Source organism: Spermophilus citellus (assembly GCF_964194105.1).
Source record: "Spermophilus citellus genome assembly, chromosome: 10".
NCBI classification, from domain to species: Eukaryota; Metazoa; Chordata; class Mammalia; order Rodentia; family Sciuridae; genus Spermophilus; species Spermophilus citellus.
The window spans coordinates 72,821,979-72,848,803 of NC_138197.1; the positions used below are offsets into that span (position 1 = coordinate 72,821,979).

Consider the following 26,825-nt stretch of genomic DNA (forward strand, 5'->3'; position numbering starts at 1 on the left):
GACATAGCTCAGCAGTGGAGCATCCCTGGGTTTAATCCCAAGGTTTGAAAAAAAAAAAAGTTATTTTGATTATAAAGATGAAAATTAATGAATATGGTGTTACACACCTGTAATCCCAGCTACTCCAAAGAATTGAGTCAGGAGGATTATAAATTGGAGCCTTGCCTGCAATTTAATAAGCCCATGTATCATAATACAATATAAAAAGATCCAGGGAATATAGCTGTGTAGTAGAGTACTAGCACCCTAATGTATGCAAAGCCCTGGATTTAGTTTCTAGTACTGCAAAAATTTATATATAGAAAGACATAGATGTATAGAGAAATAGATATATTGGGGCTGGGGATGTGGCTCAAGCGGTAGCTCGCTCGCCTGGCATGCGTGCGGCCCGGGTTCGATCCTCAGCGCCACGTACAAACAAAGATGTTGTGTCCGCCAAAAACTAAAAAATAAATATTAAAAAAATTCTCTCTCACTCTATCTTTAAAATAAAATAAAATGAAGGCAGGAATCCTGACTCGATTTTAAAAATTAAAAAAAAAAAGAGAAATAGATATGAATATGTAGATATTGATATCTGTATCTATATTAAAGATGAAACTAAACAGATAATGCCTCAATAAAATAAAAAGACAAAAACATTTACATATAGTAGAAGAGAAGGGAGCTTGAAAATAAAAGAAACAGAGGGAAAATTGAAAAATGTAGGCAAAAAAAAAAAACAAAACTAGAATTCAAATGAACAGTCTCTCCAAGGAATCAAATCAACACCATGGGATAAAGAAAACTTTCCCAAAGTGTTCCTGCAGAAATTAACCAAAACAGCCAACACTGAGATAGTCCAGTAAAATTAAATAAGTGGGATAATGCCCATAATCCCAGTAGCTCTGGAGGCTGAGGCAGGAAGATTGCAAGTTCAAAGCCAGTCTCAGCAATTTATTGAGACCCAAAACAACTTAGACCCTCCTGTCTCATAAAATAAGAAGGGCTGGGGATGTGACTCAAGCCTGGTGTGGTGGCACACACCTGTAATCCCAGCAACTTGGGAGGCTAAGGCAGGAGGATCAAGAGTTCAAAGCCAGCTTCAGCAACTTAGTGAGGCCTTAAGCAGTTTAGCAAAACTTTGTCTCAAAATAAAATGTAAAAAGGGCGGGGGGTGTAGCTCAGTGGTTAAGCACCCCTGGGACAAACAAACGAACAAAAAAAACCTAATCAATCAGGAAGGAAAGGAAAAATGGATCAATGTTGAGACATTTTGGCAGTTTGTTAAGTGCCAAAGTCATTGGATTAACATATTAGACACTTAAATACTAGCCAACAATCTACATGGAAGAATTCAGGGGGCTGGAGATATAGCTCAGTTGGTAGAGTGATTGCCTCACATATACAAGGCCCTGGGTTCAATCCCCAGCCCTGCCACTCCCCACCAAAAAAAAAAAAAATTCAGCAGATAGCATTTGTTTACTGTTCCTATGGTGTGTTCACTGTTCTGTGGAATCTACTGGATCATCAGGTAACAAAAATGACCCCAGAACGAAAATGTGTTATTAAAACACTAATTTCTTATGAAAACAAACTAGGATTATTGGGAATACTTGAGGAAATAGCTGATTCTAAAAGCTAGGTATGGTGGTACATACCTGTAATTGAAGCTGCTTGAAAGGCTGAGGTGGGCTTATAGAGATCAGCCAGGGGAACATAGTAAGAATCAGTCTTAAGAAAAAAAACTGGGGCTAGGGTTGTGGCTCACTGGTAGAGCGCTTGCTTGACACCTGTGAAGCACCAGGTTCCAGCCTCAGCGTCCCATAAAAATAAATAAATAAAGGTAAAAAAAAAAATCTTTTCAAAAATCTTAAAAAAAAAACAAAATCCTAATTCTAGATATAGAGTACATAATAAATATCAAATGTGAAATGTCTTGTCAGAAGAACTCCACAGCCAATTTTATGTATCTATGACCAAGTGTGGAACAATTTGAGTATCTGATAAGGTTAGTAACTCATGGATGAATACAATGGATGGAAGCATCAAATAAATTTAAATCTGGGTCATATTGATACAAGAAAGAAAACAAATTGATACAAGGAGTCATGAGGGAACTATTTGAAGTTATAGAAGTGTTCTATATTTTGGGCTAGGAATGTGTGGCTCAGTGGTTGAGTACTTACTTAGTGTGCATGAGGCCCTGGGTTCAATCCCCAGAATGATGCAAGTAAAAAAAGATATTCTATATTTTGCTTCACTTTGCATGGTGGCAGACACCCGTAATCCCAGTGATTTGGGAGACTGAGGCAGGAAGATTACAAATTCAAGGCCAGCCTGGGCAATGTAGCAGAACTGTGTCTTAAAATAAAAAGGGTTGGGAATCTAGCTCAGTGGTAGAGTTTGCAGTTTGTTAAGCTCTTTTGTTCAATCCTAGTAACAACAACAACAACAAAAAGTCTTATCTTGCGTCTATCTTGTTTGTATTAGTGGTTGCTCAACTCTATGTGTTTGTCTGTATTATGGTTTCTCTCAGCATTATCAACATTTTTAAGCCAGGTAATTTTTTGTTTTATTGGAGGAGTGGGAGTCTTGAGCATTGTAGAATGTTTAGCAGCACTGAATGTCAGACATGAAAATCAAAAAGGACTTCAGATACTACCAGATGTCTCCTAGACAGCAAAATGGCCCCAGTTGAGAACTCTAAACTTATGTAATGGATAAATTTTATGATATGTAAAATATATCTCAACAAACTTGATTTTTCGGGAAACTTATTCGTCACCTTTAGAGGAGTCTAGGAAACCAACCTTTTATTTATTTTTTTTAATATTTTTTTTTAGTTCTGTTGGACACAATGCCTTTATTTTTATTTATTTGTTTTTATGTGCTGCTGAGACAGAGTCTTGCCAAGTTGCCAAGGCTGACCTCAAACTTGCAGTCCTTCTTTCTCAGCCTCCCAAATTGCTGGGATTACAGGCATGTGCCACACCAGGCCCCACAGGAACATTGTTTTAACATTAATTCAGTAAGTATTAATAAAGTAAAGCTGAATTTGAAAAATACATCTCATTAAAGACACACTGTTTTCTGGACATGTTTCATTTTACACATTAGATTTAATCCAATGAATCTCAGATCATGAAGCATTTGTGTGTTCAGTCATGCTGAAAGGAAATTTTGATTAACATATCACTTATTCCAGAGAAACATCAGGTATCTGGATACAGCCCCGAATGAGGAAATAAAAGTCTCCTCTCTAGGTAACAGAAACAGATGTTTTCATAATAGGTAATACTTTATCTATTTAAATAATAGTAATTTTATTAATCTGAAAAATCAAAGTAAATTAGAGGTAGCAAATTAGAAAGGAAAAGGGAGAATAAAAGAGATTGTACTATTAATTGCTGAGAAACATACAACTAGAAATGATAAAATATAAAAACTACATGAATGGCCTCCAAATTCATCCCAGTATCAACTACTTGGTTACTGTGAGGTAAAGCTAATGTAGGAGAGAGAATAAATACTTGATTCTGTTTTAAATCATCAGTTTTAAAAATAAAAGGTGGGGGCTGGGTTGTGGCTCAGTGATAGGGTGCTTGCTTAGTGTGGGTGAGGCACTGGGTTCAATCCTCAGCACCATATAAAAATAAAGGTATTGTGTCCATCTCCAACTAAAAAAACTTTTTTTAGTTTAAAAAAAGGAAAAGGGCTGAGGATGGAATGTGTGGTTATGTACCCCTGGGTTCAGTCCCCAGTATCCATAAAAAGAATGCAGCATTCCTAAAATTATTTCAGAGATCATATGAATCGGGAAGGAAAATCCCTACAGTGTCTTTGTAACTATATGAGAACTAGCTGTTTTTAAAGTTACCAAGGAGGCCTTATTTCAGTATTGCCCAAGTTTCTTTTTTCTTTCTTTCTCATAGGAGATTAGGGTTTTGACTTATCATGGTGGTCTTCTTGGAAGATCATGACTTCAGCACACCTCTTCCCTTTGAGGAAAAAGAAGTGTTTAACAGCCATGGCTGTTTTATTCTTTTTTTTTTTTTGAGAGAGAGAGAGAGGGAGAATGAGAATTTTTTATATTTACTTTTTAGTTTTTGGCGACACAACATCTTTGTTTGTATGTGGTGCTGAGGATCGACCCCGGGCCGCACGCATGCCAGGCGAGCGCGCTACCTCTTGAGCCACATCCCCAGCCCGCCTTGGCTGTTTTAGAAACTGATGCTAGAGGCAGTCATTGGCCTGGGCAAGACTGTTATTAAACTGTGCCTCTGGTTTTCTAGTTACTTTCATCTTGGAAAGTAAAGTCTTTAATATATTTCATAACTTAACCAATGTCACATTTTAAGATTAAACTGTTCTTTTTCTAAAAAAAAAAAAAAAAAATTGTTATTAAAGACAGGCGAGCCCTGTGTGGTGGCTCATGCCTGTAATCTGAGTAATTTGGGAGGATCAAGCTTAAGGCCAACCCTGGCAATTTTTAGGGAGACCCTGTCTCAAAATAAATAAACGAAAGGGCTGGGGATGTAGCTCAATAGTAGAGTGGTCCTGAGTTCAGTCCCCAGTACTAGAAAAAATGAAATAAGGGGAAGCAACAAATTCTGGTATGATATTGAAGCTTTGCTGGCATTTCATCTCTCTTTAAAAATCTATGTTTTTATTTATTTTTTTCTGTTTTTAGAGTTAGGGTCTTGCTATGCCACTCAGGCTCGCCTCCAGCTTCTGTGCTCACGCAAACCTCTTACTTTAAGCCCTCCAATGTAGCTAGAACTATAGGTACAAGCCATCATACCCAGCCCCTGCTTTGTGAAATTAACATTTATTTATTTATTTGAAGTAATAGAGATTGAACCCAGGGTCACTCTACCCTTTTTATTTTCAACTTTGAGACAGGGTCTTACTGAGTTGCTAAGACTGGTCATGAACTTGTGATCCTCCTGCCTCAGCCTCCCTAGACACTGGGATTAATACAGACACATGATGATATGCCAACCCCCCCTCTTTTAAATGAAATTTGAAATTATTATTTCTAACCTCATACCCAATTTTTTTGAAAGGGAATATCATGCTCCATACATTCTTTATTTTATTTGTTTTTATGTGGTGTTGAGGATTGAACCCAGTGACTCAACATACTAGGCACACACTCTATCACTGAGCTACAACCTCAGCCCTCATACCCTTTTTTTTTTGGTACCAGGCATTGAACTCAGGGGCACTCAACCACTGAGTCACATCCACAGCCCTTTTTATATTTTTATTTAGAGACAGGATTTCACTGAGTTTCTTAGAGTCTCAGCCTCCCGAGCTACTGGGATTATAGGTGTGCGCCACCTTGCCCGGCACTCATATCCAATTTTTTAAAAAAAATATTTATTTAGTTGTAGATGAACACACAGTATCTTTATTTATTTTTATGTGGTGCTGAGGATTGAACCCAGTGCCTCACACATGCAAGGCAAGCACTTTACCACTGAGCTACAGCCCCAGCCTCTCATACCTAACTTTTGTATTTGAGTTGGACACAGTTGTGCATGCCTACAGTTCCAGCAACTTGGAGGCTGAGAATGGAAGATCACAAGTTGTAGTTCAGCCTCAACAACGTAGTATGACCCTGTCTTAAAATAAAAAAAACAGAATGGACTGCCAGTGTAACTGAGTGATAAAGCACTTCTGGGGTCAACCCTAGCACTAAGCATGCAAGCATGCACACACATACGCACACATACATACACAAACATCTTTGAAATCATAGTTTAATTCCCAGTACTGAAGACAAAACAAAACCTTGAAGAGATTCAGGCTTAGTGGACTATACCTTCAGTCCCAGCTATTCAGGAGGCTGCGGCAGAAGGATCATAAGTTTGAGGCCAACCTGGGCAATTTAGGGAAACCCTATCTCAAAATAAAAAAATAGTAGGGTTCAGGATATAGCTTTATGATAAAGTGTCCCTGGGTTCAATCCCCAGTAATGGTGGAAAACAAAAAATCCTTGAATAAACAGTGTTGTGAATGAATGTGAGATGTCATTGAGATGCCTGTGTCTGTCATTACCTATCAATTACTCATGTTGACCCTGGTCTCCCTTAATTTCAGGTGATCATGGAGCTCAGCTTGGCCTCCATGGGGCTGGTGGTGATGGGATACATGATGACACAGCAGGTGGAGAAGAAGGAGAGAACAGCCCAGATCCCCAACCCCAAGCTGGTCGGAGGACCCGGAGAGAAGCATGCACCTGCCCTTACTGTAAAGACAGTGAAGGAAGGTAAGTTTACCCAGTTGACTCTTGAATATAAAGAAAAATTAATGGACTAGAAAGTAAAATGAAGAGAGTTAATTTTTTTTTTTTTAAAGAGAGAGTGAGAGAATTTTTAATATTTATTTTTTAGTTCTCGGCGGACACAACATCCTTGTTGGTATGTGGTGCTGAGGATCGAACCCGGGCCGCACGCATGCCAGGCAAGCGCGCTACCGCTTGAGCCACATCCCCAGCCCCGAGAGTTAATTTTTTAATATTTAAGACTTAGCAAAGAAAAAAAAAAAAAAAAAAGACTTAGCAATTTTTTTTTTTTAACAACTTGATTTCTTTTCTCTCTCCTTTTATTTATTTAGTTGTTAATGGACCTTTATTTATTTACTTATTTTATTTATTTATTTATTTATTTTTGAGGGGGGGGGAGAATTTTATTTACTTTTTAGTTTTTTCAGCGGACACAGCATCTTTGTTTGTATGTGGTGCTGAGGATCGAACCCGGGCCGCACGCATGCCAGGCGAGCGCGCTACCGCTTGAGCCATATCTCCAGCCCTTACTTATTTTATTTATATATGGTGCTGAGAATGGAACCCAGGATCTCACACATGCTAGGCAAGTGCTCTACCACTAAGCCACAACCCCAGCCCTTGTTTAGTTTTTTCTATTGGGGAATGAGCCCTAGGGCACTTTACCACTGAGCCACATCCTCAGCCCTTTATACAATTTGAGACAGGGTCTCACTAAGTTGATTAGGGCCTCTCTGAATTGCTGAGGCTGGCCTTGAATTTGGGATTCTCCTGCCTCAGTCTCCTGAGTCTCTGGGATTTCAGGTGTGTGCCATCACACCCAGCCATATTATGGGACTTTGATTCCAGCTCTAATCTTTCATTCTTCACTCTTACAATTTAGGGACTTAAAGGTTTCCACTTCCACCCAGAGTTAAGGAAATCAGATGGATTTAACTGGTATAATAATTACCATCAAATGTCTATTTTAAGATAATTTTAACAAGATTGCTTGTAGAAAAGCAAAGAAAAACCTACCTTCTGTAATGATTTCTTTTTTTTTTAAACATTTTTAGTTGTAGATGGATACAGTATCTTTATTTATTTGTTTACTTATTTTTATGTGGTATGGGGGCTCAAACCCAGTGCCTCATGCATGCTAGGCAAGCGCTCTACCACTGAGCCACAACCCCAACCCTGTAATGATTTCTTACAGTGGTTTTGTGAATATCATGAGATTCCCAGACTATTGCTTTCACTGAAAATAAAACATGCTTACTTCAGATAGAAAATTTTTCCGGGGCTGGGGATGTGGCTCAAGCGGTAGCGCGCTCGCCTGGCATGCGTGCAGCCCGGGTTCGATCCTCAGCACCACATACAAAGATGTTGTGTCCACCGATAACTAAAAAATAAATATTAAAATTCTCAAAAAAATATATTTTTTAAAAAAAGAAAATTCTTCCATCAGGGAATCTAAAAGATCCTGCAAAGTTCTGACAAATTTTTTCATCAGTAGCACCTATTATTTACCTCTGGTGAGTTCTAAGTACTATTCTTTTCCTTGAAGTCACTGTTTTTGAAAAAGAACAGAAAGTAGTATCTCTCTCTCTTTTTTTTTTTTTTTTTTAATATTTATTTATTTTTTAGTTCTTGGCAGACGCAACATCTTTGTTTGTGGTGCTGAGGATCAAACCCGGGCCGCATGCATGCCAGGCGAGCGCGCTACCGCTTGAGCCACATCCCCAGCCCTCTCTTTTTTTTTTTAATTTATTTTTTAGTTATAGTTGGACACAATACCTTTATTTCACTTATTTATTTTTATGTGGTGCTGAGGATCGAACCCAGGGTCTTGCATGTGTGAGGCGAGTGCTCTACCGCTTGAGCCACAACCCCAGCCCAGAAAGTAGTATCTTTTAAATGCTCTTTAAAATTCTATTCCCAACCAGGTGTGGTGGCACATGTCTGTAATCTCAGCAGCTTGAAAAGCTGAGGCAGGAAGATCGAAAGTTCAAAGCTAGCCTCAGCAACATAGTGAGATCCTGGATCAAAATAAAAAATAAAAAGGGTGGGCTGGGGATGTGGCTCAAGCGGTAGCGCGTTGGCCTGGCATGCGTGTGGCCCGGGTTCGATCCTCAGCACCACATACAAACAAAGATGTTGTGTCCGCCGAAAACTAAAAAATAAATATTAAAAAAATTCTCTCTCTCTCTCTCTCTCTCTCTCTCTTTAAAAAAAAAATAAAAATAAATAAATAAAAAGGGGTAGGGATGTGGCTTAGGTCTTGAGTGCCCCTGGGTTCAATCCCTAGTATTAAAGTAAAAAAATAAATTAACAAATTAAAAATCTGTTAGCCCCTGATGGGGAGAATCACAGCCTCTGGGACAGGAGTCCCTTTGCTAGCAAAGCAATAAAACTTCTTTTTTTTTTTTTCTTTTTCTAAACAAAAACTGTTTAAAGTTTTATTCCATTAAATAAGCAAGCACAAAAAATATAAAAATAAGAAAGTACCAAAACAGAAAATTAATTTTTTTCTTGTTTATCCTGCATTATAGAAAAGTGGGCCATATGTGCCTAAGTCAGAAGCACTGAGTAGAGCACAGTTTTCTTCTAACAAAGTTTCACATGGCGTACTTACATTTTTTGAAGGAAAATCTCTGATTTGCTCCTAAATGTGATTTTATTTCTGTTATTTTTTTTTCCTTTGTTAGTAATAATATGTGCTGTTAAAACACAAGAAAATTCCCTTTTGAAAATCTCCTCCGTGCCCACTAATGGATCGCATATGTCATAAATTGATTTTGGGGAAAAAAATACCTCAGAACTGTTTCCTGAGAGGAACATGGGATCTACTTCATATAGGAGGAAAAATTACATTTTTGTTTTAACATACATTGCACTAATTGGGATCATTGATCCCTCATGCCTCCCCCTCTTTTTAAAAAAATTTTTAATTATTTGTTACCAAGGATTGAAACAAGGGACGTTTAACCACAGAGCCACATCCCCAGTCCTTTTAAAGTTTTTGTTTAGAGCTAGGGCCTCGCTAAGTTACTGAGGCTTGCTTTGAACTCTCCCAAGCCAATGGGATTACAGGTGTGTGTCACTATTCCTGCCCTCCCCTTTTTTAAGATAGGGTCTTCTTATATTGCCCAGTCTGGCCTCAAACTTCGGGGCTCAAGCGGTCCTCCTACTCCAGGCTTCTAAGTGGATAAGACTATAGGTACATGGTACTACATCTGGCTGTTCTCTTCTGTTTTAACTTTTTTTTTTTTTTTTTTTTTTTTTTTTAAGAGAGAGTGAGAGAGGAGAGAGAGAATTTTTAATATTTATTTTTTAGTTCTCGGCGGACACAACATCTTTGTTGGTATGTGGTGCTGAGGATCGAACCCAGGCCGCACACATGCCAGGCGAGCGTGCTACCGCTTGAGCCACATCCCCAGCCCTCTTCTGTTTTAACTTTTATTCAGTCTATCCACCTTTTCCGCTGAGTTTGTGATATTGTGTTACCTTTTGGGGTTTCATTTTTTTACCATTTGGCTCTTGATTCCTGTTCTACGAGAAAAATTTTGTAATTGTAAAATACTACTTTTTTTTGGTACTGGAGTTTGAACCTAGGGGTGCTGAACTGCTGAGTCACAACTCTAGTTCTACTTTTGTATTTTATTTTGAGATAGGGTCTTACTAAGTTGCTAAGGCTGGCTTTGAACTTGCCTCAGCTTTTTGCCTTAGCCTCCCCAACTGTTGGGATGACAGATGTGGGCCACTGTGTCCAATTGTACATTTTCTTTTTTTGTGTATGGTTCTGGGGATTGAACCCAGGCCCTTATGCATGCAAGGCAAGCACTCTACCAACTGAGCTGTATCCCCAGCCTCCAACCATACATTTTCTTTAAAGTTCCCTCCAAGTATTTAAATGGGCAGACCCTTTTTTGCTCATTAGGTGAGTCCATAACCAAAAATACCACTATAATAATATTTCCCGTGGGTAATGCTTGGTCTGAGACTTAAGTTCTGGAAGACAAGAAAATGTCTTCAGACATCACAAATCACTGTAATAGTGATCATCTCTCTCTCTTTTTTTGGTGGTACTGAGGGTTTAACCTAGGAGCTACCACTGAACTACACCCTCAACTCTATTTTGAGACAGGGTCTCATTAAATATAGAGACTGGCCTGGAGTTTGTAATCCTTCTGACTCAGCTGCATCAAGCAAACGATCATCTCTTTCAAAAAATATAGACAACAAAGTTGATTAAGGAACAAGAAAGCAGGAAAGAACAAATATTCAGTAGAGAGGAAACTTGAATTTTGGCAATGAAGAACCAGAATCAACTGTGCATGATGGCACACACCTGTATTCCTAAAGGGGACTGAGGCAGGAGGATCACAAGTTCAAGGCCAAACTCAGCAACTTAGGGAGGCCCTAAGCAACTTAGCTAGACACTGTCTTAAAATAAGAAAATAAGGGGCTGGGGATGTGGCTCAAGTGGTAGCGCGCTTGCCTGGCATGCGTGCGGCCTGGGTTCGATCCTCAGCACCACATACAGAGATGTTGTGTCTGCCAAGAACTAAAAAAGAAATAAATATTTAAAAAATTAAAAAAAAAAAAAGGACTGGAAATGTAGATCATTTGTAAAGCACCTCTGGCTTCAGTCTCCAGTACCAAAAAATAAATAACAACAAAAAGAAGCAGAATCTGCTAGATTGATTATTTTTTAAATACTGGAGATTGAACATAGGCATGCTTTACCACTAAACTACATCCCCAGCACCGCCCCCCCCCCTTTTTTTTTCCTGAGATAGGGTCTCTTTGGGTTGCCCAGTCTGGTCTTGAACTTGTGATCCTTCTGCCTCAGCCTCCCCGGTAGCTGGGATTATGTGCATGCTCTGCTATACCTGTCTAGATTTATCTTTTTAAAAAATAAAAGTTTAGAGGTTGGGGTTAAAGCTCAGTACTAAGTACCTGTGGAGCATGCAGGAGGCTCTAGGTTCAAGCCCCAGCACTGCAAAAGAGAGAAAGAAAGGAAGGAAGGAAGAAAAGTTTGGGTTAAAACCAGATGTCCTGTTGCATGCCTATAACCTCAGGGACTTTGGAGACAGAAGCAGGAGGGTTACAAGTTTGAGGCCAGCCTGGGCAACCTAGTGAGATCCCATCTCAAAAAATAAAAAGGGCCAGGCATGGTGGTGAATGCCTATAATCTCAGTGGCTCTGGAAGCTGAGGCAGGAGGTTCCCAAGTTCAAAGCTAGCCTCAGCAATTTAGCAAGGCTCTAAGCAACTCAGTGAGACCCCGTCTCTAAAAAAAAATACAAAAAAGGACTGGGGATGTGGTTCAGTAATTAAGTGCCCTTGAGTTCAATCCCTGGTACCAAAAAATAAATAAATAAAAAATAAAAGGGGCGCTGGGGTTGTGGCTCAGTGGTAGAGCACTTGCCTAGCATGTGTAAGGTGCTGGGTTTGATCCTCAGCACCACATAAAAATAAATAAATAAAAATAAAGGTAATCTGTTCAACTACAACTAAAAAATAAATATTAAAAGAAATAAAAATAAATAAAAAAATAAAAGGGCTTGGGGCTAGGCATGGTGGCACATGCCTATAATCCTAGTGGCTCAGAAGGCTGAGGCAGGAGGATTGAGAGTTCAAAACCAGCCTCAGCAATTTAGCAAGGCTCTAAGCAACTAATCAGAATCCTATCTCTAAATAAAATATAAAATGGGCTGGGGTTGTGGCTCAGGAGTTAAGTGCCCTGGGTTCAATCCCCATACTTAAAAAAAAAAAGAAAATGAAAAAAAGGGGTTTGCAATATAGCTATTGCTGTTAATATTTTATGCTTCTTTAATTTCAGTCTTCAGAGTGAATGATAATAGTTGTGTTCTCAATTTCAGGGGTTCTGGTGATCCTGGCAAAAAGAAACAGCATATTTGCCACATTCAAGGCTGTGGCAAAGTATATGGCAAGACCTCACACCTACGGGCACATTTGCGCTGGCACACAGGCGAGAGGCCATTCATGTGTACCTGGTCATATTGTGGGAAACGTTTTACACGTTCGGATGAGCTGCAGAGACATAAACGCACTCACACAGGTAAGCTAGAGCCTAGGGAAAAAAAAAATAGTAATAGGACAGAATGGAAACACAGAAGATATGTCTGTGAAATAGCTAAAATTTCCAAGCAACTTATGTGTGGAAGTGAATATGTAGACTATAAATGGAATTGGAATTGATCTAAAAAATTTGAAGATGGAAGAAACTAGATTTTAAGTTGACTTTGAAGAGAAACACTGACCCCCATTGCTCTTGTTTTTTTTTTTTTTTTTTTTTTAATAATTATTTTTTAGTTTTAGGTGAACATGATATCTTGATTTTATTTCTATGTGGGGCTGAGGATCAAACCCAGTGCATCCTGCATGCTAGGCAAGCACTCTGCCATTGAGCCACAACCCCCCCATTGCTCTTCGTCCTGCCTACTTTCCTGCTAAGTTCTGCCTTGCTTTACTCAGTGTTAACCAACCTTTATCTATTTTTCTTCCCCAAGAAAGGAAACTATACTTGCTAGGTTGCTCATGTTCTTGTCACCTTCCAAGGCTGACTTTATTCTATCTCATGTAATTATTTATTTATCTGTTTGTTTATTTACATATTTATGGTTCTGAGGATCACCCCAGGAGCATTTTACCATGCAGCTACATCTCCAGTCCTTTTGTTATTTATTTAATTTTGGAATGGGTACTAGGTATTGAACTTAGGGGCACTCAACTACCAAGCCACATCTCCAGCCCTGTTTTGTATTTTTAGAGACAGGGTCTCACCAAGATGCTTAGCACCTCACTGTTATGGAGACTGGCTTTGAACCTGGGATCCTCCTGCCTCAGCCTCCCTAGCACCTGGGATTACAGGTGTGCCCCACTGTGCTCAGCTTGTTTTTTATTTTGAGACAGGCTTTTGCTAAATTGCTTAGGGCCTGAATTGCTGAGGCTGACCTTGAACTTAATCCTCCTGCCTCAGCCCCCTGAGTTACTTGAATTGTAGGTGTGAGCCACCGCACCTGATGTAATTTGAAGGTAGTAAATTAGGCAAGATATCTCCACTTCCTGACATGTCAGCTTCTTACCTTTTGTCTCTCCCTTTATCTAGGTGAGAAGAAATTTGCCTGCCCTGAGTGTCCTAAGCGCTTCATGAGGAGTGATCACCTGTCAAAGCATATCAAGACCCACCAGAATAAGAAGGGAGGCCCAGGTGTAGCCCTGAGTGTGGGCACTTTGCCCCTGGACAGTGGGGCAGGTTCAGAAGGCAGCGGCACTGCCACCCCTTCAGCCCTTATTACCACCAATATGGTAGCCATGGAGGCCATCTGTCCTGAGGGTATTGCCCGTCTTGCCAACAGTGGCATCAACGTCATGCAGGTGGCGGATCTGCAGTCCATTAATATCAGTGGCAATGGCTTCTGAGATCAGGCACCCGGGGCAAGAGACCTATGGGCCAATAATACCCATCAACCCCCGGGATGCAAGTTAGCATGGGTCCAAGAGACATGTGGGAGAGAGAGAGCCATGAGGCATTAAAATGCATGGTGGTGGGAAGAGTTTGGGAATGTATACAAAGAAGAGACGGGGTTCTGACACCCACCCGTATCATCAGTGCCTCCTTACAGGTGGGAAACATCAGTGAAAATTCTGTTGGTGCCACCCTTTGATGAGCATTTGTTTGATCCCAGTTTCTTCTTATACTTCTTACCCAAGTCTCCCATTCCTTCGTTTCCCCTTCTCAGCTCTCCCATGATGGATCCCCCCCCCTTACCTAAAGCCATCATGCCTTGATAAATATATATGATCATTGAAATACTTTTTAACAAAAAACAGATTCTATATTATATATATATATATATGCATATATATATAAAGATATATAGAGATGCATTCACAGGGGTTGGCTGGGAGGAGGAAGGAGACCATTCTGTGACCAAAATACCTTGGTCATTTTTTTTTTTTTAATATATATATATTGCCTTATTTCCTTAGGGCTGAGCCTTATTGTGACACATCAAGCTTTTCTGTAGATGTTGTCTTGGCTTCCCACCAGAGTAAGCATTTATATGCTCTGCTTTTAGTTTATATATACATACATAATGTTTTTCCTTTCTTAATTTTATCTTTTTATTTGGGATCAGCTTCTTGCACTCCTTTCTTGACTCAACCCTTTCTATCTCCCCTTCTCTCACCTAATCACTTCATGTTTTGTTTTTGGTAATGGTCCCTGGATGAGGCACTTCTGTCAATCTTTTAAAAGCCTTAGTCCCAGCAGCAGAATGGAAAAACCTTGAAGCCTAGTATGATGCTTGAGATAGCTATGGAGGGCATGTTCAAAATACTCCTGACGCAGGCACCTTCATGGTGCTGGAGAGTCAAAGGCATCTCCCTTCATTAGCTCCTCTAAGCATCAAGAATCAAGCAAGTCTTTCTGTGGAATTGTATAAGACACCATTTAAACAGGATAATCTGTGATCTGTTTATATAAATTGTCAAAAAGTAGTCAAATAAATAAATAGGGAATTCCAATAGGAAAAAGATGTGCTCAGAAGAGGAAGTGACGAATAGTTGGGAGTTATTTGGACTTTGATACCATTGTCTTCCAAGGTAGCTCTAAGCCTTGATGTATGGGCTTCTGAGTTCATACTCTGAAAGGAAGTACACTTCCTCTTCTGAACATTCCTGTAGTTTCTTTCCTTTTGTGTTGTTAAAGAACATCAGCCAATAAATCTGTTCAGGTTTCCATTCTGCAGAACTCCAGAGCATGTGCTAGTGGCAAGACAGTGGCTCTTATGATTTTTTTCCCTTAATTCTTCCTTATATGTACTTGGGTGGTTCCTAAGGGAAAGGGAAGCACATGATCATGGGAATGATAGCCCAGAACAAAAAGAAATCTTGTCTTACCACTGTGGTTTATAGGAGAGATTGGGAGAAATCATCCTGCTTTCTCCATGGACTGATTCCAGAAGAGACTGATCCAAAAATTATAGCGGCAGGGAACTCTTGGTGCATTTGGCACTGAGATTTAAATACAACCAGAATTGTCCTCAAAGCCCAGCCATTAAAGCATTGTCTCTCTTGACCTTCTGGTATCTTGTTAGAGAGCTTTTCACTGTGAGGAAGTGTGGAAATGGCTGTGTGTATGAGTGTTATCTGTTAGGTTGGGGATAGGTTTTCTGTTAGCCAATATTAAAAGAGACCTACAATAAAAAATTACCTTGATCTGATAGAGAAGTGTTTGTGTATGACTGTGTGTATGACTGTGTGTTTGTGCCTGTATATATCTACATACAGAGGAGAAATTATATTTGAAATTGTTGGAAAATAAATTCAGATCAAAATGCCTTTCAGGCCCATTACCTAGAAATCTGTCTTAAAACCTGGGTATGTTCCTGAAGTCATTTCTCTGCTTTTGCTAAATCAGTTATAATTATGACTGGGGGATATTCTGCACTTTCTAAAGAAGAAACTATTTTTGTGTGAAAGTGAAACCCATCATCCAGCTCTATGGCAGAGTCCTTGTACTTAAATCTTTTTATCTTGGCTATCAGTAGATGATGCTATGATTCTACTATACATTTTATATAAAATCCATTCTAATTAAGTTTTGGGTAACTTTATGCTGTTGTTAAATTGAAATATAATAGCTGTTAATACTCTAAACAATAGTTCAATCCATTTGGTCCTTTCTCTGAAGACAATACTGTTATCAACCCTCAGGAACGATTTAAAGGAACTTTACCCAGATTGGATTAAGAATCCTGAAGTAAAAGTCATCCATGACTGTTCATCATCACACACTTTATTCCCACTGAAAGGCAGAACTTAGAGTCGGTTATTTTATGTCTGTAATCATGTTCTTTGGCATCTTTTGGAGGAAAGGGACAAATTAACATGCTGGAGTATACAGTATTTTATTCCATAGAGCATTTCCAGGAATGGAATCTTCTCCAGTATGAAATTATTAGCTGCAAACTAGCTTACTGATGCTGAGAACTACAAGCTTTTAGATGAGGTTATTTGATGGTGTTTCTCTCTTGGGTGAAAAGTTGCTGGTTCATTATCATTACCATGAGTGAATTTATATCCAATTCATTGTACTTATCCTATTTCTTTCCCACAGAGGAAGCTTCAGATCCAGCATCTTGTTTGGCCCACAAATGGAATTAGCTTCTGCTTCTGTCTCCCAGCAGCAGCAAGCCATTTAGTCTTTTCCAGGAGAAGTTAGGTGGTTACATTCCTTGAGTCAGGAGCTCTTTACTGAAAATTCCCCTTTCCTGAACTTTAGGCCAGCAGAAATTAATGTAACTGACATGCATATTCCGAACATATTTTCATGATTTAAAAAAAATTTTTTTTTGATGACCAAACCTTGCAGGGTTGGGCATGACCAGGACTAGTAAAATGAAAGCACTCATTGTCTTGTTCTTTCAGGTTGCCCATTCACATTCATCTGCTTATCACTTAACTGTCTCACTTTTTACCCAGAGAAGTAACAACCCACACCATCTTCCTTCAGGGACCTCCCAGCTGGCACTCTGTTTTTGGATGCTATGCAGAATGCAGTTTAATGGATATTTCTCAGCCTGGTTTCAGAATAAATAGAACCTTTGATCCCAAAAAGTATAGACTGAAGTATGGGGTAAAGATTATGATTGGGGGCGGGTTGGAGACAAAAGCTGTAAATTACTATGGCTGATTTATTTCTACTATATACATATATATATATTTTTTGCTTTTGTATATCCTTTATAGGAAACTAAGCATTGTATTTTTTTAACAAATCTGAGAAAGCACTATGAACTGCAGGTGTTTGACTTTCAGAATATATTTTGTATTGTTAAATATCTTCACATTGTGTGAATACTGGAAGCTGCAGATCTTTGCTAGGACGCAATAAATTTTTACACTTTTTGAGGTTTTTTTCCTGGGGTGCTAATCAGGCCCCTATTATGCTTTGGGGGAGCCCTGGTGCTACATGCTTAAAGTTTTCATTCAGTTGTACATACCCTGATGCCTTTTGGACCTTGGGATCAGATCAAAAGAGTTTTGGAGATCAGGTACCAAGGAAATGAGGACAGTTTGGCTGCCTCAAATGATAAGGGGCTCTTTGCATAATTTTCCTTCCCCTTAGCCAAAGCTGTGTAGCCTCTTGGGGTTGGGAGGAGAAATGTGAAATCTCAGAGTTCATCTTCCCGTAGAAGAGAGCCAGTAATTTATGTGCAATGATGAAAGGTGGCAGCAGTAGCTTTGGGGGAAGGGAGGAGGATATGGCACTTCTCCAACCCCGGAAAACATTGTTTTTGAGAACTGCTGATAAAATATGGGCATGTTATTACTTTTGTTTGGGAGACTGTGTTCTTTCTGGTGCCTGTCTTGGCTCTACTCCGGGGGTGCAGACCTAGGAGGATGAGCAGACCAGCTTTGAGGTTGACCTATTTCTTTTCTTTGTCTGCCTTCCATAAATACCAGCCCCCAGGAAGACATTAAGCAGCCTTAAGCTTAAATTTATACTCCCTCTTCCACACTTGGCTCACTTGCCTTAGATTGAAGACCAGGAAAGGAAAAGAAGGGAAGTTCCTGGCTTCATTCCTCCCCTAGGCCTTCTCCACTTTGATTTTAACAAACCCAAAAAGATTTTCTCCACAACATTCATTTGCAAGAAAGGAGTATTTTCCCATTTGCTCCTTCAAACAGCCCAGCTTTCCTTGTCTACATGAAGGGATTAGCCTTCATTTGGTTAACCATGATCTATCCTTTAATTCTCTGAAGTCCCAGCTCAGTATAAAAAATAAAAAAGTTGGGTTTGGCTGGGGGTGCAGGTAGTGAGGACTTTGTTGATACCTCCCCTTGGGACCTCCCAGCTGGCACTGTTTTTGGGTGTGTGCTTTCCTATTTCTTGCCTTCAGGAATCACTCTGTGCCTTCTCCACAGAGGAGGATTGGGCTTCCTCTACCCAGCTTTGCCAGTAACTAACTGCTCTTGAACAATGTCAACAGGGGCAGCTATTCATATTTCTGATCATCCCTTTCTCCCAGTGGCATCCCATGCATGGCCCTTACCTAGAGTCTAGGGGAAAAAGAATATGAGGAGAATATCTGATATTCTATACACCAGTGGCAGCTGTCCCAGGGCCTGCTCCTCTTCCCAAGTCTGTCATCATCCTGGGGCGAGGGGTGGTGCTTCAATCTCTGGTGCCTAAAACAAGTTTCTCTCTCTTAACACTGGCAATAACCAGTCTCCATACCACTGTTGCCTTTTAAACTTCTTAATAATCTCATGCTGTGTGTTCGTTGTTGATTCCAAACCAATTATCACCAGGGCTGTGTGGGTAAATACTTTTAATGCTCTATCATCTTGCTCTTTTCCAGCCTACTCTTGTGTATGTATGATGCTAATTTCTTGTTTTTCAGTTTCTTCCTGCTCCTTTTGTATCTTCTTTCTTGTTTTTCCCCCTACCTTTTGTCTGGGTGTTTTGGGGCTCTTCCCCCTCCTTTTGTACAAAGATTAGTTTCAATGTAGTCTGTAGTTCCTTTGTAAACCAATTAAAAAAAGTTTTTTTTAATAAAAAAAGCCATGTCTCTGGTGTATTGAGAGGGTGGGGAATGGGGAGAATATGGTTACAACTTCATATTCTGAACTCTGCAAATGTTTCCAGATATACAACAGTTGTGTTCCTGAATGTGTTAATTAGTGAAGTTTACCCTACTTCAATCCCAGGTAAAGTTTCATGATCAGGTCACTGTTCCACAACTTCCCAGAAGAATGGAGAACTAAGGGCTGGGAGTATAGTTCAGTTGTAGAGCTCTTGCCTAACACCTGTGCCAGGTCCTGGGTTTGATCCCAGTACTACAAAAAAGCAAAAAAGGAAAACAAGGCTAGCCAAAAGAAACAGGGGCAGCCCCAACTCTTCCTCCTTCTCTCTCTCTTTTTTTTTTTCCAATATGGTCTTTATTTTGGAACAATTTTCTTTTCATTGGGAAAGGGGTAATTTTAGGTTTACAGAACATGGTGCACACCAATAATCCCAGCAGCTGAGGAGGCTGAGGCAGGAAGATTGCAAGTTCCAGGCTAGCCTCAGTAATTTAGTGAGACCCTATCTCAATAAAAAGCACTGGGGTTGTAGCTCAGTGGTAAAATGTCCCTGGGTTAAATCCTCAGTATTGGAAAGAATAAAAAAAATATATAGAAAAGTTGCAAAGGGAGTACAGAGTTTTACCCTTATCCAGTTTTCCTCCTCCTGATATTTTACCATGGTATGTTGTCAAAACTTAGACGCTAACATTGGTACATTATATGAACTGAACTTCTTACTATGGGTTTCATTAGTTTTTCCACTGATATCCTCTTTCTATTCCAGGATCCATTCTAGGGTAACACATTGCATTTACTTATCACATATCCTTTGTATCCTCTGTGACAGTCTTTCCTTGTTTTTCATAACTTGGTCTGTCTTGAGGAATATTGGCCAGATAGCCTATATGTAGCCCCCAATCTGGGTTTGTCTGATGTTTTGCTCATTGTTAGCTTATGGGGGTTGGTTTGTTTTAGTTGTTGATGGACACAATAGCTATTTTTTTTATGTGGTGCTGAGGATTAAACCTAGTGTTTCACATGTGCTAGGCAAGTGCTCTATCACTGAGCCACAATCCCAGCCCCAGCTTATGGTTTTTGAATGAATACCACAGGTAAAATACCATTCTCATAACACAATGATAGTGTCTATGGTATGCAAGTAACATTACCAATGTTAATATTTGCCAGATTTCTGCATGATAAAGTTAACTTTTTTCTCTGCCTACTCTTAGTAAGTGAATCACTAAGACTAGCCCAACTTGAATGGGTTGGTGGAAATTAAGCTTTACCTCAGAGGGGGCATTATCTGTATCTGTTATTTGGAATTCTGTAAGGAATTTTCATCTTCTTTTATTAGACCATCATTTATATTAGTGTGGATTCATGTATATTTATCTTATACTTGGATTATAATTTAATACTACATTACTTAATTTCTCAACCCAATTTTGGCCTCTGGGAATTCATGTTGATCATATTTTTTGTAAACAAATTTTTTAAATTTTATTGCTTTTTTTGGGGGGGTGCACTGGGGATTGAATTGAAGGTTGTTTTACCACTGAGCTACATTCCTTTCCTTTTTATTTTTTTGTACCAGGGATTGAACCCAGGGGCACTTAACCACTAAGCCTCATCCTCAACCCTTTTTTATATTTTATTTAGAGACAGGGCCTCACTAAGTTGCTGAGGTTGGCTTTGAATTTGGGATTCTCATGCCTCAGCCTACAGAGTTGTTGAGATTACAGGTGTGTGCCAGATTGCCTGCCACTTTATTGCTTTCAGATACATAAGATACTTCAGGCTTATCTTGTATTTTTCCTGCCCCTGCCTTCTGATCACCTAATCCTCTAAGGTTCCTTGTATTGGAGAATGTCATTTGGAAACCAAGATCTAGACCTGATATACTTTGCATTTCTTGTACCCTGTATTGTTTAAATCTGGTCTCTGGCGCCTTCTGAATTGAAGTTAGAAATTCTGACAACTTTCCCAATTTTCCATCAGGCTCTAGTTTTACTTTCTAAGAAATGTGTTGTTATATTACCTAACAAATATTTGGTCAATTGTTAAACTGTTGTTTACCAGGATTCTCAGTTAATTTGCTTATTCTACTATTTGTGTCTTGTCAGCACTCAACCATGGGTAAACCCAGCCATTTGCTTTCCTTATATGACATTTTAGTACTTGACTTTATTGTCTGTTTTGGAGTGTGTATTTATGGGTTTGGTTTTGCAGCCTTAGTTAGATGAGAGCTCATAATAGTTGTGTTATCTATTCATAGTAAACATCTATTGATCCTTTACTATGTGTGAGGTACTAAGTTAGGTTAAAAGTATTAATAAAAAAAAAACTTAAGGAGGTCCCTGTCATCAAGGATTTCATAGTTTGGCAAGTAAGACAAACACTATTGATTGCTAGTTTCTGGATCCTGACCTAATTTATATTAGATGATTTGCCTCTTAGTTCATTGAGGAAATGGAAGCATTTCTTCAAACTTTCCTATCCTTCTCATTAAAAACATCTGTATTTTCACTAATTTAACCTTTTTCTCTCTTCCTAGTAGAGAAGTGTTATTTTTCCTTTGCAAGACCAGCCCTGCTACTTGTGCTGTCAACCTCATTTCTTTGACTTTTTGTTCTTTGTTTCAATGATACCTTTCTCCTTTTCAGGCTATCCTTTGGTTTCCTTTTGTCATCCTCTTATGCATGTTCCATTTTGAAAAACTTCTGCTTATTCTTCCAGCTACTGATTTAGTTCTTTTATTTTTCAGTTAGCAAAATCAGTTTACACTCATTTTCCTCTTTATTCATCCTCAGGCCACTTTGTTAGCACCAATTACTTAACCAGAATCTTTCTCATTAACATCAGGACCCGATGGCAGCTCCAGTGATCTTTCAATTATCAGCCTCTTTATGACTACTGCACCTTAAAGCTTTTTGTCACATAGAGTGTGACACTGATACTGTTCTTGATTTTCTTTCAATATGTCTGAATATTCTTTTTAGTCTCTTTAATAGTCACTTCTGCCTCTGTCCCTTAAATGTTGATGTTTCCTGTCTTATGTGCTTTCTTTTTTGTTTTATTTTTTTGTAGTTGTGTACGGACAGCATGCCTTTATTTTATTTGTTTATTTTCATGCAGTGCTAAGAAACCAGTGCCTCACACATGCTATGCCAGCACTCTGCCACTGAGCTACAGCCTCAGCCCCTTTATCTTTCTCATTGAAAGAGTCTTATCCACTTTTTTTTTTTTTGGTAGTTGAACACAAAACCTTTATTTTATTTGTTTATTTTTATGTGGTGCTGAGGATCGAACCCAGGGCCTCGCATGCGGTAGAGCAGTGCAGCGCTCTACCCGAGTGCTCTACTGCTGAACCACAACCCAAGCCCAAGTCTTATCCATTCTTTAATTTTTTTTTTGTTTGTTTGTTTGTTTTTTTTTGTTGTTGTTTTTTTAAGAGAGAGTCAGAGAGAGAGAGAGAATTTTAATATTTATTTTTTCTTAGTTCTCGGCGGACACAACATCTTCGTTTGTATGTGGTGCTGAGGATCGAACCCGGGCCGCACACACGCTAGGCGAGCGCGCTACTGCTTGAGCCACATCCCCAGCCCCCATTCTTTAGTTTTAACATACATGTTATCGACTCCCAAATCTCAAGCCCTGACTGTCTTGACCTGAAAACCTACTTATTGGACAATTTTATGTAAACATCCTGCAGATGAACTTGGTGTGTTAGAAGGGGAAATAATCCTTTGTATTCTGCATCTCCCTTAACAATATTACCTGCCCCTTAATTACTCATGCTTGAAACTTCAGAATCATCTTTTAGTTTTCCCTTTCGTCTACCCATATGCATTTAATTGCTAGTCCTGTCAATTTTACCTATATAGTGTTTTTTGTTGTTTCATGTTTGTTTTGTTTGCGTATCGCTACAATCCCAGCTCTCTTTTATTTTATTTTATTTTTTTAGAGAGAGAGAGAATCTTTTTTTAATATTTATTTTTTAGTTTTCGGTGGACACAACATCTTTGTTTGTATGTGGTGCTGAGGATCGAACCCGGGCCACACACATGCCAGGCAAGCGCGCCACTGCTTAAGCCACATCCCCAGCCCTTTATTTTTTATCTTGAGACAAATACTCACTAAATTGCCAAGATTGGCCTGGAATTTAATTCTGCCTAACTGGGATTACAGGTGTGCACCGGTGCACCCAGCCAGTGCTCACTCTGGTTACTGGTTACGTCTTATAACTGATCTCCATAAGCCCCAGTCATTCATCTTCTACATTGCCACAAGGCCCCTGCCTAAAATCCTTTGCTTTTAGTAGAAGTCTAAGCTCCTTGTTATAAAATTGAAAACCTTTCCAATATGGTCCCAGTATATCTCTATGTTGATTTACTGCCTCAAATCTCATTGTTTTCTTGTCGCTAAATATATATGCTTGTGTATGTTTGGCACTAGGGATCTAACTTGGGGCACTTTACCACTGAACTATATCCTTGGCCCTGTAAGATAGGGTCTTGGAAAGTTGCTGAGACTGGCTTCAAACTTGTGATCTTCCTGTCTGAGCCTCCTGGGATTACAGGGATGCACCACCATGTCCAGCATGCTTTGTGTTTATATATCTACCTTTAAAAAAAAAAAACACTTTAAATTTTTAGTTGTAGGTGGACACAATACCTTTATTTCATTTTTATATGGTGTAAGGATCAAACCCAGTGCCTCACACGTGCTAGGCGAGCACTCTACCACTGAGTCACAACCCCAGCCCTTTACACTCCTGCTCTTTGCTTTAAACAACCACTCTCTTAAAATCATTATGTTGACTTTTTTTTTTTTTTTTTTTTTTTGGTGCTGGGGATTGAACCCAGGGCCTTGGGCTTGTGAGACAAGCACTCTAGCAACTGAGCTATACCCTCTACCCCTTTGTTGACCTTTTTTTTTTTTTTTTTAATCTTTATTTATTTTTTCGGTGGACACAACATCTTTGTTTGTTTTTTTTTTTTTTTAAGAGAGAGGAAAGGGGGAGAGAGAGAGAGAGAGAATTTATTTATTTATTTATTTTAGTTCTAGGCAGACACAACATCTTTGTTGGTATGTGGTGCTGAGGATCGAACCCGGGCCGCACGCACGCCAGGCGAGCGCGCTACCGCTTGAGCCACATACCCAGCCCTTTGTTGACCTTTAAGATGATTTAAATGTCCCTTTCTCTGAAACCCTCTTGGCATCTTTCTTACTTTATCTTCTATGTCTTAGGCATAATTACTTGATCTTTCTTCTTGTAAACAGTTTTGGGGCATATCTCTAGTGTGACACGTAATTTTCTGGCTTCTTATTGATATAGCTGCTTGACTTTCTAGACTATGAATTCCTGAAGGGCAGGAATAATTTCTGTCTGAAATTATTAGGCCCAGCACCTAACAGAAACCTTTTCTAGACTGAAATCCATAGCTACCTGCTGAATTAAAGGAACAGCCTACTTTGTAGTCAGTAGGATCAAAGGTAAATTATTGGGGGGCTGGGGTGTGGCTCAGTGGAAGCACACTTGCCTAGCATGTGTGAGGCACTGGGTTCAATTCTCAGCACCGCATAAAAATAAATAAAATAAAGGTCTATCAACAACTAAAAAAAAAAAGTAAATTATTGGATCATTGCTGACTTGAATCAGGGAGCCCTAATGAAAGTGATTATGTAGAAGCTGGGGTTGTAGATCAGTTGTGGAGCACTTGCACATGTGAGGCACTGGGTTCCATCCTCAGCAATACATAAAAATAAATAAATAAAATAAAGGTATTGTGTCCATCTGAAACTTAAAAAAATATGTTTTAAAAAGTTAGGTGGAATCTAGAAAGTTTTGACTCCTATGTGGTAGTCCTTTAGGACCTTCCTAATTCCTCAGTTACAGACTATTGCCACTACTACCATCCCACCTCTTTTTTTCTTTTCCACAGTACTGGTGATTGAACGTAGGACCTCCTGAGTGCTAAGCAAGGATTTGACAACTGAGTATGTTCCCAGCCCTTTTATTTTTTAATTGTACTAGGGATTGAACCCAGGGCCTTGCTCATGCTAGACAAGCACTCAACCATTGAACTACATTCACATTCTGTTTATAAATTTTTTTAATTTTTCGACAGCATCTCACTAAGTTGCCCAGGCTAACCTCAAACTTGTTATCCTTCTGCCTTAGCCTCCCAAGTGATTGGGCTTATAGGCATGTGTTACTACACCTAGCAGATTATTACACTTTTTATTTTTGTCTCAACTCTTAAAACCTAACTACCCAGAGCAGGTATAATTCCCGTCAACCTGACCAATTGTTTCTTCCTTAGGATTAGTTATTTAAAGCTTTCACTGAGGAGCCTACCTTTTTGTCTCAACCTTACCCTGCTCTCACTCTGAGGAGACAGCCTCCTGAGACATACCAGACAAAAGAAGTTATTTGATCTTCAACTCCCACCCCCACCCCCACCTTAGACTTATCTCATCTTGGAGCAGCTGAAGGAAGATAGCTGGAACTGAGCACAACATTTCATGGACCTCACTGGCACAGCCCCACAGGCTCTTAGAAGGGCCCAAGAAAGGATGAGTAGCTGTCTCTAGTCCTAGTTGTTCTACCAGCTTCTATTACACAATTATTGGAGCTTTTACTCCCCTCCTGAAAGGCTTCAGCATGCTCAGAGAGTACTCAGACACTTACCACCACCCCACCCCTTCCCATCTAGCCAGTTTATTCTGACAAGCTTTCCAGGAAGCCACTAGGGGGCAGAAAGCTTGAAAAATAGGGAACCAATCCCCTCTGACTAAATCTAATAGGACTCAGCTGTTCGTAGTTGTGGAAATAATTACCTATGACTGTGGATACTTTGGGGAAGAATCTGGTGGAGTTGGCCTTCTGTCTGTTGCAACACAAGCCATTGACCTTCTTCCAGCTCCTGCTGACATGCTCTTTACATACCCTATATTCTCCCTTCATATTTTATATTCGTAGAACTTAATACATATAGGAGGTGTACTGTGTTTATTAATCATCAGAGAAGTTACTTTCTGCCTTCTTGCCACAGCGCAGACTTTGTCCTATGTCTGCTGTCCTCTGGTGGTGATAGTTTGAACTGTACTCTACCTACCTTCTAATTAGTGGTCTGCTGGCAGATAATGCTGGATATTTTTTCAGTAATCCAAATTCAAATTTTGAAGTATGCATTTAATGGAAAATTTTTTCATTGCTGAATTTTGTATTCGTTTTCAGGCAGAATTACATAATACAAAGAATAGAGCCTGGTCTTTTGAGTCAGAATTACCTAGGTTCATATCACAGTTCTGCTGTTTTCTACTGACCTTGGGCAACTTACCTAAACTGAATTTTCTTGTCTATATAAAGTGGAGATATAATAAACATCTCAGCGGGGGAATTAGATGATTGTAAAATGCATAGCCCCAACTACCCTAGCACATAGTAGGTGCTCAATAAAAAGTTGTAATTGCTTCAATAATGGTAATTTGCTCAGTGTGTGAATCCATGTGATTTTTGTTTCTTTCTTTGTTTTGTAGTGCTGGGGATTGAACCCACAACCTCACATATGCTAGGCAAGTGCTCTACTACTAAGTTATATCCCCAGCTGTTTTATTATTATGGTAAAATACACATAAAAAATTAACCATTGTAACTATTTTCAGTGTCATTTTTTTTTAACTCTGAGAAATTTTATGTACTTTCTGACCCTTGAGTTTGAAAAATGAGGTAAAATCTAGTATGGGGTATGAGGCCTCCCTCTGCCCAGGAAGCTGTAGATCTGAGCCCTGAATACATGAGTTACAGGGGATCTTGGGCAAAGCTAAATGGCTCTAGGTATTTGACCATGCTTTGGTTTCTAGCCTGAGAAAGGCTGACTGGTTCCTGCACCTTCTTCCAAGGTCAGCAAAGGGCAGAGATTTGTAGTTAGATATCACTGGATTCTCAGCTGGGCCTCCAAA

At 39.4% G+C, this 26,825-nt stretch overlaps 1 protein-coding gene across 8 annotated transcripts in view; it reads left to right on the plus strand.

Moving 5' to 3' along the window:
- The window catches only part of SP1 (Sp1 transcription factor), a 52,768-nt gene that overhangs the window by 25,686 nt on the left and 257 nt on the right, over nucleotides 1-26,825 (plus strand). For 2 of the 8 annotated variants that reach the window (XM_081310608.1, XM_081310609.1), the window contains exons 4-6: nucleotides 6,088-6,256; nucleotides 12,137-12,336; nucleotides 26,403-26,438. In XM_081310608.1, the coding sequence (XP_081166734.1) occupies nucleotides 6,088-6,256; nucleotides 12,137-12,336; nucleotides 26,403-26,438 (405 nt within the window). Of the gene's footprint in view, nucleotides 1-6,087; nucleotides 6,257-12,136; nucleotides 12,337-13,386; nucleotides 18,811-24,802; nucleotides 26,337-26,402; nucleotides 26,588-26,825 lie in introns of those variants that run through there. The other 6 variants (XM_081310604.1, XM_081310605.1, XR_014024137.1 and 3 more) reach the window with 5 other exon arrangements.